The sequence below is a fragment of the Erythranthe guttata genome, chromosome 8, assembly GCF_056151865.1.
Source record: "Erythranthe guttata isolate IM_541 chromosome 8, IM_541, whole genome shotgun sequence".
Classification (NCBI taxonomy): domain Eukaryota; kingdom Viridiplantae; phylum Streptophyta; class Magnoliopsida; order Lamiales; family Phrymaceae; genus Erythranthe; species Erythranthe guttata.
The window spans coordinates 19,628,949-19,650,285 of NC_142540.1; the positions used below are offsets into that span (position 1 = coordinate 19,628,949).

Here is a 21,337-nt window from a genome sequence, read left to right on the forward strand (position 1 = left end):
TCTGGATTTCATGGAATGTGCTCTAGTTTGTACCCGTTTTGTGTAAAAATACAGTTTCTGATGCACCACGATCTGATATATACAAGCCAAAAAACACATATTAAAAGCGGGTAAAAAAGTGATAATAATCCATATAGTCTCAAAGATTCCACTAAATTTGAAACCGCAAAGGTGGACGAGTAAGAAGATTTATAGTTGAGTGGGTAATTGTAATTACCCAAACAAAAGAGGGGGTTTCGTAATTTGACAATACCTCAGAGGTGGTTGTAATTTACCCTTTAATTTTTATTATTTTTTGCTCATTTTCACAAGAATAATTTGAAATATATATATCTAATGCTTATTAACAAGCTGTTATGTTAAGAGACAGATAATTATCCCTTGTGCAAGTTTAATGTTGATGAAAAACACTTTAACCTTAAACTATGCTAAGTTTATTACTAACTTCACTTGTACAAAAGTTCCAAGTATTTTAGCTTGAGTTCGACAACAATTGTCCACGTGAGGAGAGTCGGGTATGGACGGCTCACAATCGAATGTCGTTGGTGCTTTTGTATGTTGAATACACTATACGACTAACGTTTGTGTCTATCCTGACACCAATTGATATGAGCGGCCCACAATCAAATATCGTAGACACTTGTATGTGTTGAATGCACTATAAAATTAGAGTTTGCGTCTTTTGCTGATACAGATGCCTGAGGTCCTACAAAGTATTTCTCAGAATTTGTCCCCAATAAATAATAAGATATAAAAAATAAAATAAAATAATTTGTCAAAGTCAACCAAACCATACTTCTTCGTGACAAAAAATAAATGCTGACTTTTTCTTCACATTCATGTATCATTAATTAAATTATGTCCTGACATGTAGTAATTTTCAAATCTTGCCAAACCATCAATAATATTTAGTCAAACATATGTTTTGTCTGAATTAGTATGAAACCATGTTGGATAATCTGTACTCATTACTCATTAGTAGTACTACATTTGACTTTAACTCAACTCAAAGATAAACATATTAAACTAATACATATAAAATTGCAAGTGTACATGTTCACGAGAATTTTTAACAACATTTTTTGGTTAAATTACAACCTCCTCCCTGAGGTATGGTTAAATTACAAAAAATACCCCTCATGTTTGGATAATTACATCTGCCCCTTCAACTATGAATCTTCTTACACATCCACCCTTATGGTGTCAAATTCTATATAATCATCTAGATTATGTGGAATGTTCTCTAGTTTGTACTCGTTTTGTGCAAAAATACAGTTTCTAATGCACCACCATCTGATATATATAAATCAAAAAAACACATTTTATGATTATCTTGCTTCAAAATATGGAGCTCGAATAAGATAATACGGGTGCAAAATCGAAAATATTTCATATAATCTAGAAGATTCCACTAAATTTGAAACCGCAAGGGTGGACGTGTAAGAAGATTTATAGTTGTAATTACCAAAACTTGAGGGGTTTTTCGTAATTTACCATACCTCGGGGGGTTGGTTGTAATTTACCCTTTTCTTTTCTTTTTTTGGTTTTACAGTAATAGACAAAAGATTTACAAGCAATCTAAAAACTCTATATATATCACAAGAGATATGAAGACTTAATACACACACTTGTGTACTGATATTCTTTCTCTTCTTTGTTTCGAGTTTTCGATTATTTTCGCATTAAGTCGAAAAATGATGAAGTTTTTGAGCTTGTTGATGATTGTGGTGATATGTGCATGCATTGTACTTCCACAAATCTCGGCACAGAAACTACAAGATAAGGTTACGTGCCCGAGCCGTAAAAGCCGGTGCTTCCTCCGGAGTATAAGTTGCCCTAAACAATGTCCGTTCACAACTCCGAAAGATCCAAAGGCTAAATCTTGCTACATCAACTGCAACTCTCCGATTTGCAAAGCCGAATGTAGACGTAAGTATATATTACAACTTCCCATTTTTAGCATTTTTCACGTTTATACGATGCTTTTTTTTTTGTTCGTCCGATGGATTCAAAATCGTTCATTACGAACTAAGAAGAGATTCTTTAACTTTTATTCGGTGACATTTTTCGTAAAACTTTCCGAACACTTATAAACAATGCCGTTTTTCTTGGTAGTTCAAAACTGTTTAAGAATAGTGTTCCTGACGATTTTCCGTCTTTTTCTAATTTTTTTGCTCTTTTTATTTGTCCTATTAGGCCTCGTTTGGTTGGTAATATAAACTACGATTTACTAATTAATTATGACAAAATGTTAACGGGGTCTTATGTTGTCTTATTGAGGGATTATGTATTAGTAGCCTAAGTTCTCGTTTGGTTGATTTCATATTTCCCTCTCGATTTTTCAGACAGAAAGCCGAGTTGCAAAGGCATCGGAGCGGCATGCTACGACCCTCGATTCATCGGCGCAGATGGAGTCGTTTTCTACTTCCACGGCAAGAGAGACGAGCACTTCGCCTTAGTTTCGGACACAAATCTCCAAATCAACGCCCGCTTCATCGGCCACCGCCCTGTGGGCCGGGCCCACGACTACACTTGGATCCAAGCCCTCGGCCTTCTCTTCGGGCCCCACAAATTCTCCGTCGAGGCAACCAAAGCATCCACATGGGACAACAAAATCGACCACCTCAAATTCTCCTTCAACGACACCGAGATTCTAGATTCCGCCACGTCATCGTGGAAGTCTCCAGATGGCGACGTCACGGTGGAGAGGATATCGAGCGCGAATAGCGCGGTTATTTCTGTTTACGGACTCGTGGAGATCGGTGTGAATGTGGTTCCCATCTCTAAAGAAGATGATAGAGTTCACAATTATCAAATACCTTTTGATGTTGATTGCTTTGCACATTTGGAAGTGCAATTTAGGTTCTTGGATCTTTCGGCTGATGTGGACGGTGTTTTGGGCCGGACTTATAGGCCCGATTATGAGAACCGGGCCGGATTAGGTGTTGCGATGCCGGTGGTCGGAGGATATGATAAGTACAAAACTACGTCACTTTTCGCAGATGACTGCAAAAAATGCGTGTTTTCTTCGAAGAATGATGGAGATGATAAAGGGTCGATGTAATAAATTTGTTTGGTGTTGATGGGATTGTTTTGCAAGAAATGATACATTGTTTAATATCATTATGTAATACCTAAATAAAAGTAGCTGTATTTTCATGATTTTGTTTTTGTATTTTATTTTATCTTCTTCCTTTGTATTGTAAGCACAAAGTTATGATGAAATAGTAAAGCTTGAAAGATTTTGGAGCAATATTTTTCATTTCGAATCCAAAAATTCCGATTCCGATGTTTTCCAATTTTTTTGGGTCGGAATTAAAATTTATATGAGATTCCGATTTCCCGATCCGATTTTAATTTTCAAAAATAATTCCAAAAAATCCAATTTATTTCCGAAAATTAAACTTATAATATCAATATTATAATGCATTCTATACTTTTGGTGACTACTAAGTGGAATTTTCTGCCAATTCAGATCCGAAAATTTTCGATTTCAGAACGAGTTTTTTTCATTCCGATTTCTGAACTTTTTTGTTTTGGAGCGGAATTGGATTTAGTTTTACGCTTCCAAAAAAAAAAATTGGAAATTTTTCGAAAATGCAAATTACGATCTAATCCATCCGATTTCCAATCGTTTATCATAACTTATAAGGATGTAAACTGTATTAATCGAATTCATTATAAGGATACATTTTCACTCGGCAACGCATATACAACTTTAAATCATATGCATTTGCCCCCCACCATTTCTACACAACAATACATACATTGAATCATATTTTATTATTTGCCAAAAATAAAAATTAAATTGAGCAACATTTCCATAATAATAATAATAATTTCAAAAAATAAAAAGGGAATGTAATAATGTAGTATTTCACCTGCCACGTGGATTTACCAGCTGCGAAAAAACGGCACTCGTGGCAGCATCTTCCGCATCGTCATCGGTACCGGAATGCCCCCCCTCAATCATCATACTCACACTGTTCTCAAACGGCTCCAAGGGCGTTAACGTAATTCCCCGAATATGATTCGTACTATTATCATCCGGCTCCATCATAGCCATCGAAGAAGTCTCCTCGAGCTGGAGAGCATATTCCAGATTCCAAAGAATATCCCCCATCGAAGGCCTGTCGACACCGTGCTCCGCCAAACACTTCTCCGCAGTCTCCCCGAACTTCTTCAGAGAAGCCGAGTTCACTTTTCCCGCCAAATTCTTGTCCATGATCTGGTCGAGCATCCCCTTCTTCTGCCACGCCATCGCCCACTCGGCAATGTTGACTTGCTCGCGTGGCAGCACGGGGTTCAATGCCGGTCTTGTACATAGCACCTCCATTAAAACAACCCCGAACGAGTAGACGTCCGATTTTTCCGTAAGTTGCTGCCTTCTGAAATACTCCGGATCGAGATACCCGAAACTACCCTTGACAGCTGTACTGACGTGGGTTTGGTCTAAAGCGGGCCCCGCTTTCGACAATCCGAAATCCGCCACTTTGGCGACGAAATTTTCGTCCAATAATATGTTGGTTGTCTTCACGTCACGGTGGATGATGCTCTGTGCCGCTCCGGTGTGTAAATAGTGAAGCCCTCTAGCGGCACCGATGCATATCTCGAGGCGCTGCCGCCACGAGAGCGGCGGCAGATCGGTGCCGTATAAATGGCTTCTGAGGGGCCCGTTCGCCATGTACTCATAGACAAGAATCATTTCGGACCGTTCGTCGCAGTATCCGATTAAGGAGACGAGGTGGCGGTGTCTGAGTTTGGACAGCATTTCGATTTCCGTTCGAAACTCGGCTAACCCTTGTTCGGATCTTGGATTCCCTCTTTTGACAGCGACTCGAGTTCCGTCGTCTATTATTCCTTTATAAACCCTACCGAACCCACCGACACCAAGAAGTGACCCCTCGTCAAATTTATTCGTCGCTTCCGTAATTTCCTGAAAAGTGAAGAATCGGCCGAGGTTCGAAGAAGCTAACGAGATGCAGCTTTGGGTCCCGCTCTTTTGAGAAACGGTTGAATTTTTCGTCATGGTCAACGAGTTTCCGTACAACGGTAGTGGGAGCCACGAGCTTCCAGGGTGGGGCCCGCTCGATTTTGAACGGGCCACAAAGCAGAAATAGCATAATCCGATCGAAAGCAATAATGCGACCGCACCACCAATTGCGGATCCGATTATAATGCTCATTTTCGTTTTCGAATTCTTCGGAGGTCGAATAAGTACAGAATCAACCGATAAAACCCCACTCAAGCTTTTGGCGTCGTTGCTAATCTTCATTATCTCTAATCCATTCATAATCGCGTTTATGAAATCGGTATTCGTGTCGGGCCCCACACTAACGGTTAGAGTATTCGAATCGGTCGGCAATTTAGCGACGAAGTCTCGATAATACGGCACGTCGAGATTGCCCGCCTGATTCGATAGATCCAAACTCCCGACGGCAATATCGGTATTGATGTAAAGATTGAATATCAAACTGTTCAAAGATTTACTCACGATGTCGCAGAAATGAGTCCGTACGAAATATGAGTAACTCGGGTCGGCTTGAAAAACCCAAGTGATGTTGAAGTTCACATTCGCCACATTCGCATCGCCCATGGTTTCGGCAGTGGCGTAGACGTAATTAGGAGCTATCTCGGGGGCAACCGAGGCGCTGTACTTTATATTCGAAGGGTCGACGGAGGCATTCACCGCAGAGCTATTCACATGAAGATACGTCGCATCGTTCTCCCAATTCCTCCCCAAAGTGTCGTTCAGAGCCGTGATAAGCGGGCCCCCCATATTCAAACGGTAAACAGTCTCGAAAGCCTTTTCCGACAGGCCGTTGAAAGGGGCGTAAGACGCTACAGAGACAGCTTGGTCGGGCAACAGCGTATCCGGCACAGACACAACTTCGATAGCGTTCACGAACGAGACGGAGTTGTTCTGAGGGATGAAAGTCAACGAGAACGTATTCGCGGTGACGTTTATCAGGTACTCCTTGAAGAGGTACGTGCCGTTGTAGCCGTCGAAAGTGAAGTTGTGCAACAACACGAAATTGTCGGTGACAACCGTGATCGAAGCGGAGGTGAGGTTATCGATAGGGTAGAAGTGGAGTCGGGCGAAATGCCGGCCCTGTTTCCTGATTTGGAACTTGTACGAGGTTGTCGTCGTGAAGATTCTCGCGAATTGGTGGACGGGTAACGGGGTTGTCGAATTCGACGCTGCGGTTACGGAATTCGAACCACGGGTTTTGAGAGAGAACGAATCGGATTGGATCGAATCGGGGGTGTAGGTTCGGCCCGAAAAGGAGATGTTTTGTGAAGATCCACAGGCGAGGAAGTAACTGTCAGTAGGTGTGAATGCAGCAAACGATGTCGTTTTGTTGCTACAGAGAAATGTGAGAAGAAATAGAGCTACAGCTATAGGTGGTGCCAACTTCACTATATCCATAGCTTCAATTCGAATTCGAATTCGAATTCGAATTCGACCGAGAATTTTGGGGGAAAATTGAGAAACCCTAATTCTGATTTCTGCTGATAAACAGTACCTAAACAAACAATTACGCAGATCTATTCAGTGTTCAGACATGGGTGTAAGAGAAATTGAAGTTGAGAAGCAGAATAAAGCGATAAAGATCGAAGCTTTGAGTAATGAAATTTTTACCTGGTTCAACTGAGAATGCAAGTCCGTACAGCCATGGAAACTGAAATCAGCCATTAACTGGTGGTTAAGCAGAGCGAGCTGCTGCTTTTTTTTTTGTTTGAGTGGAAAATGCAACAGCTCTTTCCAGCCTGTTGATTAGGCTGTCAAATTACAGATGAAAAAATTAAAAAGAAAATTTACAAATATATATATATATATATATATATATATATAAAATATGGACCCACAAAAGAAAGATTTTCAGAAACCCATCATTCTCTTTTTTCCACATAGCAATTTGAAAGGAAATATTTTTTTTTATTTTTTTTTAGGATAAATAGCACTGACTCCCTGTGGTTACGAGCTTTTGCAGATGACCATCTTGTGCTCGTAATATGAGCACATAATTCATTTGTGTTTATAGGGTAGTTTCTTTTAGTTTTTTCGTCAAACTTCAAGGGGGTCATTTGCAAAAATGAAAGTACAAGGGGCTTATTTGTAAAAAAAAATATTATGACATTTAATACAGACGGTTAAGTTTGACGAAAAAACTAATGGAAGCTACACATATCAATCAGAAGGGAGTTATGTGCTGATATTATAAGTAAAGGGGGTTAACTGCAAAAGAAAAAAAAAAGTCATCTGCAAAAGCTTCTAACAAGAGGGATTAAGTGTTAATTTACCTTTTTTATTATTTATTTATTTATTTGTGTTAAGAAAGAAGAGTAAGAGAGAGAGAATGTGATTACAGAAGATGCCATGAAAGTGCTGCTGGGCCATTTTTGTAGAAAAAAAAAACACTTTGAAGTTTGTGGTTTTGGGATTTATTTTATTATTATTTATTATTTTATTTTTTTATTTTGGGTTTGAAGTGAATATTTATTTAATATTTGTAATAGGGTGAATTATTATTTGTTGAGGAATATTATTAGTGAGTGTACTCTGTTTGTTGCTTTGCTGGTGTTAACGAATTACAGGGACCCACTTTCACGCGGCTTTAGGGATACGGTGGGGCCGCCGGCTCCACGGCGTTTACGTGGTGGTGGTGGAGGAGGGAGACCATGCATTTGACTAAAAGAAACTCAAGTTGACTTACAAGTTACAATATGAAATGTTTTCAATTAGCTCAATGTTTTTATACTAAATTAAAAGGCATGAAGTATGGCAAAAGTAATTTTTATAAGGTAAGTGGTCAAAAAAAAAAAAAAGAGAGTAAAAATGTGAAATAATTAGGGCTTGTTCGATTATTGATATCGAATTAGATTGTATTAGGTGAAATTGGATAAATTTTCTATCAATTAGTTAACTGTTTAGTTACTGACGTTCGATGCATTGAATTAGATCATGTGTTACAAATGTTAAATTTAGGTATTATATGAGATTTTGTCTATAAAAAAATTTATTCAATAAAATTAACACGTGGTTTGAAGGATATAATAACATTTTACTTGTTTAGTCACCTCCTGTTAGATTAATCTCGACGGGGGAAGGATGCTGCTAATTTATTAAATAGTTGCATTTCATAGGGGACTTTGATTTTAGTAGCAGGTTTGAAAATAATATGAATCTTGCACATGGAACGTGTTACTAACCCCTACTATTCAGTCAGTAGAACCTTAAAGCGATAAGCGAACAAGCACTAAAAAGGATTCGATTGTTGAGATTCATCCATATAAATTAGTTATATATAAGGGTGTGAATGATCGTGTCGACTGTTTCTGAACAATCTCATAAGAAAATCGACATTTGTCGAGTCGAAGATTTACGTCTAATCAAGTTTTAATGAAATTGATGAAAATCATTTTTCTAATAACCGCGAAACTTCTGCACATGGCACGTCCCTATCTGTCTCTAGCCTTTGGGATTTTCCTCCAACATTTTGAATTCTATATATATATATATATATATATATTTCAAATCAAACGCTTTGTTCTAATTATAAACATTAAAATCTGTATAATACTAGATCTTTACCTTTTCACAAAACATGTTTATAAATTGTGGTTATCCGATGTTTGTTCACGTCTTATACCGACACTAATACAGTGTGATTTGTCAGGTAATCTTTTCGATTCCACAAAATATTATTCAAAAAATTGTCGATTTTACTCCTATAAAGTGACATTTCTTTATGATATTTTTTAAAGACAAAAAGTACCACCAGAGGCCTTTACACGTAATTTTTATCCTTCTCGAATAACACATTCACAACTTTTAAGTACTACCATTACATCTGTGAGAGTAATTTTTATCTTTAAAATGTAGCATAAAAAAATATCCCGTCTGTGGAGTACAATCAACATTTTTCGTGAAATATTCTCTCAAATGAAAAAAATTCCATAAGAAATCACACCACAATAAGTGCAAAATTGATGAAATTTTGATAATTGCGGATTAATGAAATATTTTTTATAATTTAGCCTAAATTCAACGGAATTTTCACACTTTACCATAGTATTTAAGGTATCTATAAACAATAGGGTAATTACGCATTTTTTATAATTTAACCAAAATTCATCGATATTTTTTTAAAATTGAAAGATATTTCCAAACAATTTTAAAGAACTTATAAGCTAAAAGTGAAAGCAGCGTATAGCTATGCCAAACACCCTCTGTAGCTAATTCGAACTCCACACACTATAAACACAAATTCAAAACTCAGACAAAAAATTCCAACAAATCTGAACAACCATAGATTCAACTCGACTCAATTTACTTAAAAGTACATTAAATACAAAACAAATCATTTCCAAAAAAATACAAAATAAACAAATAAACTTAAGCTATATATCAGCACAAAATAATCGCTAAAATCCAGTATTATTATATTATATATACTAAAATTGTCACGTATTATTATTTTATTTTATTTATTTATGATAGGATCTGAGAATATTCCCACATAAACTACATACAATAGCTTTCCACGACTTCCAATAAAAAGGTATATAGCAAAACCTAGTCACCGTCTGCATGTCCGCCACCCTCGCGCTGCGCCGGCACCGCGAACACATCCCCGCCGCCGCCTTGCTCCGCCGCACCACTATCTTCTGATCCACCAAAAAGCAGAAACACACCATATATTTAATTTATACCTTCTCATATATATATATATATATATATATATGTATCATGTATGTATATATAATATATATATTTACAAATCAGAGAATATAGAGAAAGGGATCTATCTCTCTCCCTTATTTTTTTTTTTCGACACGTAGTTTTTTCTCGTTCTTGCTACTTGACACGTGTCGGGTTCAGCTTGATATACTTATGTACGTAATTATTAAGAATGGAAAATTAATATAAAATAATAGGAAAATCGAATCAGGATTCTGGAAATTGTGTACTTTCCAAAATTATTAGAACGAGACTCTAATTCATTTTTGCATTTTTAGTATTTTTCTATTAAGGGTTTTAGTTTTACTAGTGTAAAACTGTCTCAGGACTTTATTTTTGCTTCAAACATAAAATTTAATAAAATTTCTGGTAGATTCCAGAACTTTTTTCGTTCTATGCTGTTAATTCGTTAAAAATAATTCCATATTCTTCTAAAAATATCTTTAAATTAATTTGATGTTGTCCTATTGTAATCCTATATAAAAAGCCCAATAAAACTCAAGCTCCAAATAGACCAAACCAAGGCTTGCCGACCCATATATTATATCAAAAATCAAGGAGCCCATATTCGGGGATTTTTTTTTTTTTTTTTTTTTATTCTTGTTGACAAATAAATCATTTATTTAATGTTACATTCGATGAAACATGTCGGGTGATTTGTAATAATTGATCTGCACATATCACATATACATGTGTATGGATTTTTTTTGCTTTTAAGAACAATCATCAGATGAAGGTAAGGGCTGGACTGGACGCTTAACTGGTCGATAAATCAAAAATCAATGAGTACATAAAGAGTTTCAGACAATATGATACCGCCTGAAAATGTCTAGAAATAGCCGTTTCAGAAAAAAAAAAAATAATAATAATAACACGGGTAAGATAGGAAGCCTAAACTAACAAGAATACAGATGAATGAGAGTTATCGCAGAAAGCCTATGAAAATCAAGAGAGTTCGTTCACGTCACCACAACAGCCGAGGTCACTTACAGTTCCACAAAAAATGAGTAAAACAGGTATAACGACTGCAAAAATATGTGGTGCCGTGCAACAAACTCTCAAATAAACTGTGACCACCCCATCATTGCCCGACATAGAATAAACGAGAACCCACCTAATACGAAGAACTATTAAAAATATACACTCAAAAAAATTAAAAAGTATATCAAGAATCAAAATAGAGTTAATTTGACATGAATTGGTCACCACTAATTTGGCATAAATTAGTGGCACTTGTTAAGGAATTATTAAATATCAATTTGCTTTTAAAGAAAAGCACTACTCGCAAAAAGAGGGAGAATTCAAAAAATTGAGACTAATGAATTCGTACAATGCAGTAATGACTGAGTCACAAGAATCCGTACAGTAGCTTCTTCGAAGATGTTCTACTTTAAACAATGATTAATTAACTGAGTCGGTGATTAAATCCGAGATTAGGAATTAATTAGCCTTCTAATTTAAAACGCGCTCTTTTATTTTCCCCAATATAAAATAATTTTAAAATAAAAACAATCCCAATAAATAATTAAATAATAAATACCACTTCCACCGGTGACCGGTTCATCAAGTCGAATCTTGATTTCAAACTTCAATATTTGCAATAAAAAAAAAAAAGAGAAAATCTTTTAGAATCGAATTAATTTAAATTTTGGTTGGATTGAATTATAAAAATTAGATGGACTAAATAAATATAAAGGTATAATATACTAGAATGATTTTCAATTGGCAGAGGAGTCGCCAATTCGTAACTTTCTTATCCGACTTATTACACTCATTTATTATTTTTTTGTTCTCGTCAATTAAAAATAATTAATTTTATTTTAAAATAAAACTAAATTAATAAAAATTATAGAAGCCCAATATAAAACAATAAATTATAGATACATTTAGTAGTAATAAGGAAAATCAAAAATTGAGGGGGCCGTGGCCCCCCTCCTTCCCGCTGTTTGTTGACAATAATTTGAAAAATATATTTTTATCAATACAAACCTTCTACTAGGATTACAAGTCAACAAAGTAGTTAATATTGACTTTCCTACTCTATTGGTCCTAATTTTTTTTGTCTGTCTTTGACTCTTGCGCACGTCAATAAATTCTGTAAATATGCAATTGTGCATGAATTATCATAAAAAATTGGGCAAATTAGGACCACCCCTTTGAGTTACGGTTAAATTACGAAAAACTCATCCTATTTGGATAATTACAGTCACCTCCTTAACTATATATTATCTTACGAAATTACTCATTCAGTGGTAAATTTAGGGATGTTAAATTGGTACAACCGAACCGAAATTTCGATACGCCAACATTTCAAACCGTTTATCGAACTGAATATTCGATTTGGTTCGATTAATAACCGAATTACATAAATTTTATGTAAAAATATTTAAAAGATAGGGGTGGCTGTAATTACCCAAACATGAGGGGTTTTTTTGTAATTTGTCCATACCTTTTTTTGTGTGTCAATTAATTTGCCCTACAAAATTATATATACTACTCCCTCCGTTCCATAATATCTGTCGCTTTGGAGAATTTTTGTTGTTTCATATTATCTCTGTCACTTTAAATTTCCAAAACTTCATTAATTACTTAATTTCCAATTTATACCATTATTAACTCTTTCCAATACTCTTTTTTCAACTAATTTATCTCTCTTATTAATTATAAGACAAGGTCATTGTAGTCTAAAAGCATACATTTTCATAAAATCAAGACACATTTAATGAAATTCTTAATCTTTGTGCAAAACTAAAAAACGACAATTAAGAGGGAGTAATCAATTATTAATTGTTGTTATACTACTTTTCTTTAATCAACCAAAATTATTAAGAGCAAAATTGACACACCAAAAAAATTGAAATTAATATACTTCCTCCGTTCCTAAATAGGTGTCGTTTATCACCTTGACACAAATCTTAAGAATCTTAATAAATATGTCTTGATTTCAAAAATAGATATTGATGGACCAAAATATCCTTGTTTATTAATTAATGCATGAAGAGTACTATATAGTTAATAAGGGTAAAATTGAAACCAGTATTGGAATTGTAAAGTGACAGATAATATAGAACAAAAGAAATTATCAAAAGATACAAATATTATGGAACAGATGGAGTAATATAGAATATTAAATGCGATTACCACCGTGTTACTGAAAATCGTGGTTTTTTTTTTGATGGATAACTGAAAATCGTGGTTTAGGAAGTTGTTTTTCTAACATTATCATGATGGCAACGAATATTTGCAAGACTAAACTTACTAAGTGCAAGACCTTACTTGATGCAAGACCAAAATATAAATAAATTTACTAAGCGCAAGACTGAAAATTACAAATATAACCCCAATATTGATTTTGATACTATTCATTCAAATTATACATAATTACTCTTGTAAGACCAAAAAGAAAAAAAAATAAAAAAATAATAAAGGAGAAATTGAAAAAGAAGAAGAAGAGGAAGAGGAAGAAGAAGAAGAAGAAAAAGAAGAGGAAGAGGAAGAAGAAGAGGAAAAGGAGGAAGAGGAGGAAGAAGAGGAAGAGGAGGAAAGGGAGGAAGAAGAAGAGGAAGAGGAGGAAGAATAGGAAGAAGAAGAAGAAGACGAGGAGGAAGAAGAAGACGAGGAGGAAGAAGAGGAAGACGAAGAGGAAGACGAAGAGGAAGCGGAAGAGGAAGAAGAAGAAGAAGAAGAAAATTCGACCTGTACATGTTGATTTTTTGGTGAAAAATCGACATTTAAATGTCGATTTTTTGGCAAAAATCTAGATGTTGATTTTTTTGGCGAAAATTCGACATTGACATGTCGAATTTTGTCACAAAATTCGACATGTAGATGTCGATTTTTGTGAAAAAAATCGACATCTAGAGTTGATGTCGATTTTTTGCTAAAAAATCAACATCTAAATGTCGATTTTTGTGACAAAATTCGACATGTCAATGTCGAATTTTGACTGTGCGAATTTTCATTTTGAAAACTTAAAAATCGATCACCTAACTATAAAAATACATTCATTCATAGTTTGTTTTCTATTTTTTCTATAGAATTCTCCATATTGATATCTCGTGACTCCATAATGTTATCATTTCCATGTTTTAGTAAGATTTGATGGTTTTGGGTGTTGAGGATTTTTGGAGAAGATGAAAATTTTTTTTTTGAAGAATTTGAGTGAAATAGGTTTGTGAGGAAGATAAAATGGGTTTTGCTTGTGTGGTCTTGCACAAAGGAAGTTGTGGAATTTTGTAATTGTGGATTTTATATTTTAGTAAGGGTATATTAGTCTTTTAGTAATTCATTTTGTGAAAAAATTAGATTTGGTCTTCCCCTAAGTAATTTTGAGATTGCATATAGTCGCTGCCTATCATGATAGCTGGTGTTTGCAGAATCCCAAAGTATTAAATATTAATTGAGGGGGAATTTCTTTAATTACAGAATAATCCTAGTCTCTCTTAATTAACAATATTTAATTTTTTATTTATGAGCTGTTATTGTGAAAATCGAGAATTTATTGAGAACTGTTTTCATAATTACTATGTTCAGAAATCAGAATTGCAAATTATTTGTTCTGAATCTCGAGTCACCAATAATTAAAGGACGACGACGAAACATTTTTTAACACCATTTTAGTGGAGTAGGAAATATTGGACGAATTGCAATTTGACCCCTATAATAGCATAGATTGACATTTTGCACCCTTGAATTTTGAATTGGCAAAATGCACCCTCAAATTTTGGAAACATTTTTTTAACGTACACCATTTAGTGGATAGGAAACATTTTTATTACTTTAGAATTCTTTTTTCAATTTTTAATTTTGGGAAATTTGTGCTTGTTTTGCAAATTCAAAATTCTTCTCTAAATTTTCAGGCATGGTTTTGATTGCTATAATAAAATGAACAAAAATCAATTTATTACTTCAATTGAAAAAAAAGGGCAGAGACTTTTTTTTGGATCAAAGAAAAAAAAGAAGAGGGGTAGAGACTTGTTCATAGTGTTTAAAGTTTTGCATTTGAAAATTTGATATTAGTAGCGGCGAAATTCGAATTCATGACCTGATACCATATCGAATGACTATCTAAACCAACAATTAAAACTGTTAATGAAATGTATTATTTAATATATTAATATGTTTAGTACACAATAGACCAAAGTTACAACATTTTCCACTTTTATTTAAGGGATTACTTGCCAAAACCCCCTCATCACATAAGTGTAATTATAATGAACCCAAATTTATTTCTTATTTTTAAGATAAATCCAAAATATATTTTATTAACAAAAGTTAATTAAGTATCACAATTATACCCTTACCTTATTATAACGTATCTTAGAATTTAATTCCCTTGAGATCACGTTCTCAATCACACCCACAAATCCCGCTATACAAATCTTTTTTTTTCTCTCTAGATTTTATTTTCTCTTCTTTTTTTCTATCCATCGTTACATCTCTCCTTCCATTCAACTCTTCTTTTCTCCCAATAGCCCCAACCCCAGCCCCCATCGACGACACCCTAGCCCCCATCGGCGCCACCGCAGCCCCCACCGGCATCGCCCCAGCCCCACCTGATGCCGCCCCAGCCACCCCCCTATTTCGTCTCTCTTCACCGTTGCCGAACGATATCTACGCGGTTGTAGAAAAAATGTAAAAACAAAAATTTCCTTTCAATGGTTTTAGGGTTTGTGGAGAAGGTTCTTATTTGATAAAGATATTGTGAAAAAAAATATTAGTTCTTATAAATTAATTTTTTTTCTTGTTCAAATTGATACAGTGACCCTTGTTATTGAAATTTGACAATGACCGTTGGCTGGAGCCGAATTTGGCGACTAATAGATTAGATGAGTGCCGTTTCTTTGGATCGACGATCATGATTTATATTGATATGTACCTGTTTTTTCATGTTATGTTTAACCACACAATAATTTTTATATATTACTAATATTTTTATTTAAATTTAAGTTTCCTAATACGAGTGCTTTTTATTGATGATTAGGACCCAATTACAAGAAGAAAAGTGACTCGTGTTGGTGGTGGATTGCGGACTCGTCCATGGACAGAAAATTGGTTAAATATGTATTATTCTAGTTTTTATGGTGTTAAATATTTGTAACATGGAAAGCAAAAGAATAAGATTGTCCAATCTCATGCCTTTACTTGGATTTCTAAAGGGGCTAGGTTCTTACACATTGATAAGTATACATAGTAGTTTTATAGTGGATTTTGTAAAGTACACAGAGTGGTTTTCATGTTTATATAGTTGTTTGTAAATAGTGGTTTTCATTTTTATATAGATATCTATACATGGTTTTCATGTTTATATAGTGTTTATATAGATTGGTTTTCATGTTATAGATTGGTTTTCATGTTATATTTTGTTTATACAGAGTGGTTTTCATATTTATATAGTTGTTTATACATAGTGGTTTTCACATAGTGGATTATGTTAATGTAAAATGGATTACGTTATTTTACAGTGATTTTTACAATAATTTTACAATGGTTTTTGATAAATTTGTACTAGTTTCCGATGAGTATATAGTGGATTTTAATTTTTGTAGCCCGGGTGGAAAAAAAAAATTAAGTGGATTTCACTAATTTAATAGTGGTTTTCGATGAACATGTAGTGAATTACATTAATTTAACACTGTGTTACACTAATTTAGTAGTGGGATTACATTGATATTAAGTTGGATTATGCTTATTTTATAGTAATTTTACTTTATTTTGATAGTGGTTTTCGATAAATTTATTGGTTTTCGATATTTCCGTAGTGAATTTTTATTTATATAAAATATGAACGATTTAAAAAACTGAAATAAAATAAAAAATAAAAAATAAAAAAATAACAAAGTTTCTGTTCAAATTTTGAAATAAAAAAAACCTATTAAAAAAATAAAAAAAAAATGGAAAAACACTAAAATTAAATGTGCGTGAGGTAGGGAGAGAGAGAATATGGGGGTGGGTGAGATAATGGAGAGAAACAAGGGATTTGAATATTTAATTATTTTTAATGATTTTCCATAATAATATAATATGGTAACTTTGAATAATAGTAAATAGGGGCATTTTGGATAATTTGAGTCAATTGGATTTATAACAATTATCAATTAAAAAAAAGGATTTATTAAGAAGTCAAAATTGAATGAAGGGGTTTTGTCAAATAGCCCCTTTATTTAAAGGACAATGCTAAATAGCCAGAATCTGGTTGGCCAGAATCCAATTTTTATTTATTTTTTAATTTTCTTTTATAGTTTATACCATATATACCCTTAATGTTTTGTGCTCCAAGTTCTTCCTAATTTTCCTCCCTAATTTATCTCATTATCTGTTATTAGTACGTGAGTTACCACCCTAAGAATTAGTAACCAATCAGTCTACACGTTTTCTCACAGCCTAAAAAAACGTAATCAATGTGTTATTTTCTTTTCACGTATAGTTTGTTATATTATAATAATAATAATAATAATAATAATAATAATAATAATAATAATAATAATAATAATAATAATAATAATAATAATAATAATAATAATAATAATAATTATTATTATTATTATTATTATTATTATTATTATTATTATTATTATTATTATTATTATTATTATTATTATTATAGATGACTTTGATAACTTTTATATTGAAACATTACGAACATTCAACAATTCAAAACTAACAATTCAAAACTAACATTATTCAACAATTCAACAATTCAACAATTCACTACTGTTAGTATGGATTTTTTATCAAACTAAGATTATCGAACTATATATATATAATTTTGAAGTGTACGTAGGTTAAGTATATATTTTATAAAATTCTAAGTATTCTAGTTCATACAATTTTATTATCAGACATGTATAGAAGATATTTCATGAAAAATTCAAAAACAAATAAGGTACAATCATATCATATTATTGGATTAGTATTGAGTAAATATATCAAGTTATATTAGTTTTGTTTGTAGATTATTAATGTTATTATTGATATGAAAATTATGATAAGAATCATATTTTACATTATTATAATTATCTACTAAATATATTTTTTTAATATGAACTTTGTGAAATTTCTAATTTTTGTTAGATCTTAAGATCAACATTTAAGTTAACATCTCAATTAATTATAAAATAGACAATTTCTTGAAGATTTAATTTTAGAATAAAAATTGTACGAATTTAATTCTCTAGAAATATGATAAATTGATTTTTTTTATATGATCACTTTTTTACTAATTACAACAATTATGTGTCTAATTGATAATTGGAATAGTTAATCGTGATTCTAATGCTAATTTTGAAATTAGGAATAAAATTGAGCCTAATCTAATTTTATTAATGGTGTTAGGACCGGATCAGACACAAAATTAGATAGGTATTCGGATTACGGTTAAATTATAAAATATTGCATTTTTCAGCATATACTTTTAGTTGTATAACTTAATTATTCTTTAGTTATTCCTTTCGATAAAAAGAGATAATTTTAAAGTATTAGTATTTAAAATACAAATTAAATTGTATTTGAGGGGTAAATGTTACAAATAATACTTTAGGGGTAAATGTTACAAATGGTATACTTTAGGTGTGTAAACTTTATTTAATCCTTTTTTAATTTACATGAACAAAATAATGGAAAAAATATTGAAAAAAAGAAATATAGAAAGTGATAAAAAAAAAAAAAAAGGTTAAATGAATTGACGTTGTTTGATTGGAAATTGTGATCTGGCATTTAATACATTGACCTTTGGAATTATGGTAATTATATTGTAGATAGAGAGAAAAAAATCAAATTAAAAAAAGAAATAATCAGTATTAATTAAAGGATAGCATAGTAATTGAACATAATACTTTTTTCACTAAATTTGCAGAATTAGCCTTTTTGGCCGGCCAGATTCTGGCCACAAGGCTTTATCGTTATTTAAATGGGTTTATTAGGGAAAACCCCCTTGTTCATATTTTCTAATGAGGTAGATCCAATTTTTTTTCCCCTTTTTGAGATACACCCAATTTTGCCAACTTGGCAAAATATATTATATAATTTCTCTTTAATACCCATGTTTTATTATTAAACAGCATTTATTTCCTTTAATACGTGATTTGAGATTTGCTGATACGTTGCCTAAAATCACGGAATAAATTTACGTGAGATCATTGGCCGTTATATCAAATCGTGTACAATATTTTTTGAAGATTCTCTTCATCGTTCCAGCGGGTTTTATCGTCATTGAAGATTTCTGCACCGTCGTGGAAATAGGATCGATTTTTGAGCGTTTGTTGTTGGACGTTGTTAAGCGGGTATGAATGCGTTATTCGTTTTTATTTTTTGCTCAATGTCCATGATTGTCTTGTACGGTGGTTAGAAATTTTTAAGAGTTGTGTTGATACTTGATTCTATTAAGTAGAACGTTTTTTAACAAAATTATTCCGTCATATATATATCGTTTTTTTTGGCCGATGATGTTTGTTTGGAAGAGGATTGATAGAGTTAGAAGAGGATGGTTCACGCAGATCGAACCAGAGTTGTTTTATATGAGCTTCGTAGTTGGTTTATGCAATAATCGGAATAATTGTCCGCTTTGGTCGAGTTCATGTTTTTATCCCGATCGATAGTTGGTTTATTTGTTTATAACAAGCGATTTAAGTGTGCTGGGTAGTACATTAAAATATAGTTCGTAGTCTTTTTTAATTTAGCGTATGAATTTTGCATTTTAAGTTTATTTTTGATGAAATATATTTGCAGTCTATTTAATTATTTTTTAGTATTCTGCATTTTTAATTTTGTTTCATGATTTTAGGTTTTTTCGATGGCGAATTTCGTACGGATTTTGTTGAGGTTTGGTGGGTTGGTTGCTATAAAGAGGTGTTTACGATGTAATGGCTCGGTAACTTCGGTTAAGTGTTAAACCGTTGTAATACAGTAGTATACTATTATGAATACCGTATGATACTACCATTATCATTTTATTATACTATTATGAGATTATTAATGTACTAGAGTTTTTTAACTCGACATATTGGTTTGATTGTGTTATGATGTGTTTTATGTATTTTATCAAAACCCTAGATTGAAATTATGAGATTATTAATGTACTATTTTATTGGTTATGTGGAATACTTTACGTTGGTGTTGTTCTCAATGTTCTTGTCATTTCAGTGGTATATTGTTTGTAACACAATTTCATATCAATACTATAACCGTAATATACTATCACAGCAGATTAATGTACTATATTGAAATTATTAATATACTATGTGGTTGAATAATACGGGATCCATACTCTATTAACGAGATCCATAGTCGAATTAGATCAATAAGATAGCCTATTACATGATATAAGGAAAATTACCTTAATTGATTAGTATAACAAACATATTATTCAGTTTCCATATATATTATTATTTTTTCATATATATTATTATTTACCCTAATCGTTTTCATATAATAAGGAAAATTACCCTAATTGATTAGTATTTCAAACAAACATATTATTCAGTTTCCATATATATTATTATTTTTCCAATAGTCAATTAATTAAACCCATAGTCGAATTAGATACATGGGATAGTCTATTAAAAGATATGAGATAGTCTATTAATTTTAAAAAGGTAAAGTAACGGGATTTGTGGGATTTGATTGAGGGTAATTATGTAATTACGAAAAGCTTGGGCTTTTATCAAAATGGCAAATTTAAATTTGGGTCTACCCCTATTATTTGAATGTTTAAGGGGGTTATATCTAATAGACCCTATTTAAATACTATATAAAATGTTTTTTAATTTTTATCCATTAATAAGCCGCCATAAGCTCGTATATTACAAGCATTTGTAAGTTTGTTTGTTTATTCGGATTGATTATTTAAATCAGAAAGAAATTAATTGCTAATTAAGATAAATTTTCCTCGTGCTTTACACCTTAATAAATTAAAGTAATACCCAGACTTGACTTGGCCGGCTTATCCTGCTCGTCGCCAACGATGGATTACTTAATCCTGCCGGATTAAGGCATTGTTGTTTCAGTATTAATTAAAATAAAATTCATTTGAATTGATCTCCATAAAATTCAAATAAGAAAAAAAGAAAGTTGTATCATACAATTAATTGACTGATTCATGATAAATTAATAATCGTAGAGTGACTTCCTACAAGATATTGTCCTCTTTAAAAAAACATTAGTTAACTGAGTCGTGATTAAGAGGGTGTTTGGCTAAGCTTATTTTAAACAGCTGATAAGCTCTTACGTATGATAAGATGTTTTTAGAGCCGATAAGTCGTTACATCTTATTTTTATAATTAATTTTTAGAGTGTTTGGATAATGAGTTTATTTCCTATTTTTACTCATAATCAGATCTTAAATAAAAAGGTGGGCTAGAGGTACTTATTTAAAAAGATCTTATTTGGTCTTCAACAGTTTATTTTAAAAAAAATTAAGATTTTTTTTAAAAAAATTACCAAATATGAGGACTTAGGGATCTTTTAACATCTTATAAGCTTAGCCAAACACATTATAAATCCAAGGATTAGGAATTAGCCTTCAGGTTTAACGCGCTCGTTTAATTTTAATTTCCCCCAATATGAGGACTAAGGAATTGGCCTTGCCAAATAAAT

At 32.6% G+C, this 21,337-nt stretch overlaps 3 protein-coding genes and 1 long non-coding RNA gene across 4 annotated transcripts; 2 read left to right on the forward strand and 2 right to left on the reverse strand.

The window, feature by feature from the left end:
* The first annotated feature begins 1,608 nt into the window (after nucleotides 1-1,608).
* LOC105961923 (Late embryogenesis abundant (LEA) protein-like protein) lies at nucleotides 1,609-3,253 on the forward strand. The gene is made up of 2 exons (XM_012986184.2): nucleotides 1,609-1,929; nucleotides 2,346-3,253. The coding sequence occupies exons 1-2, from the start codon at nucleotides 1,695-1,697 to the stop codon at nucleotides 3,062-3,064; spliced, it is 954 nt and encodes a 317-aa protein (XP_012841638.2). The 5' UTR covers nucleotides 1,609-1,694; the 3' UTR covers nucleotides 3,065-3,253.
* A 381-nt stretch (nucleotides 3,254-3,634) lies between these two features.
* THE1 (protein kinase family protein) lies at nucleotides 3,635-6,843 on the reverse strand. The gene is made up of 2 exons (XM_088822262.1): nucleotides 6,644-6,843; nucleotides 3,635-6,527 (listed from the first exon to the last, which is right to left on the reverse strand). Exon 2 carries the CDS (start codon nucleotides 6,428-6,430, stop codon nucleotides 3,878-3,880), a length of 2,553 nt encoding a protein of 850 aa, XP_088678388.1. The 5' UTR covers nucleotides 6,431-6,527; nucleotides 6,644-6,843; the 3' UTR covers nucleotides 3,635-3,877.
* Nucleotides 6,844-9,292: 2,449 nt separating this feature from the next.
* LOC105966907 (uncharacterized) lies at nucleotides 9,293-9,711 on the reverse strand. Its single transcript, XM_012991483.2, has one exon. It carries the CDS (start codon nucleotides 9,700-9,702, stop codon nucleotides 9,493-9,495), a length of 210 nt encoding a protein of 69 aa, XP_012846937.1. The 5' UTR covers nucleotides 9,703-9,711; the 3' UTR covers nucleotides 9,293-9,492.
* Nucleotides 9,712-18,720: 9,009 nt separating this feature from the next.
* LOC148768752 (uncharacterized) lies at nucleotides 18,721-19,743 on the forward strand. The gene is made up of 2 exons (XR_016032899.1): nucleotides 18,721-19,026; nucleotides 19,527-19,743. It is a non-coding gene; the product is annotated as an uncharacterized LOC148768752 (long non-coding RNA).
* Nucleotides 19,744-21,337: the final 1,594 nt, after the last annotated feature.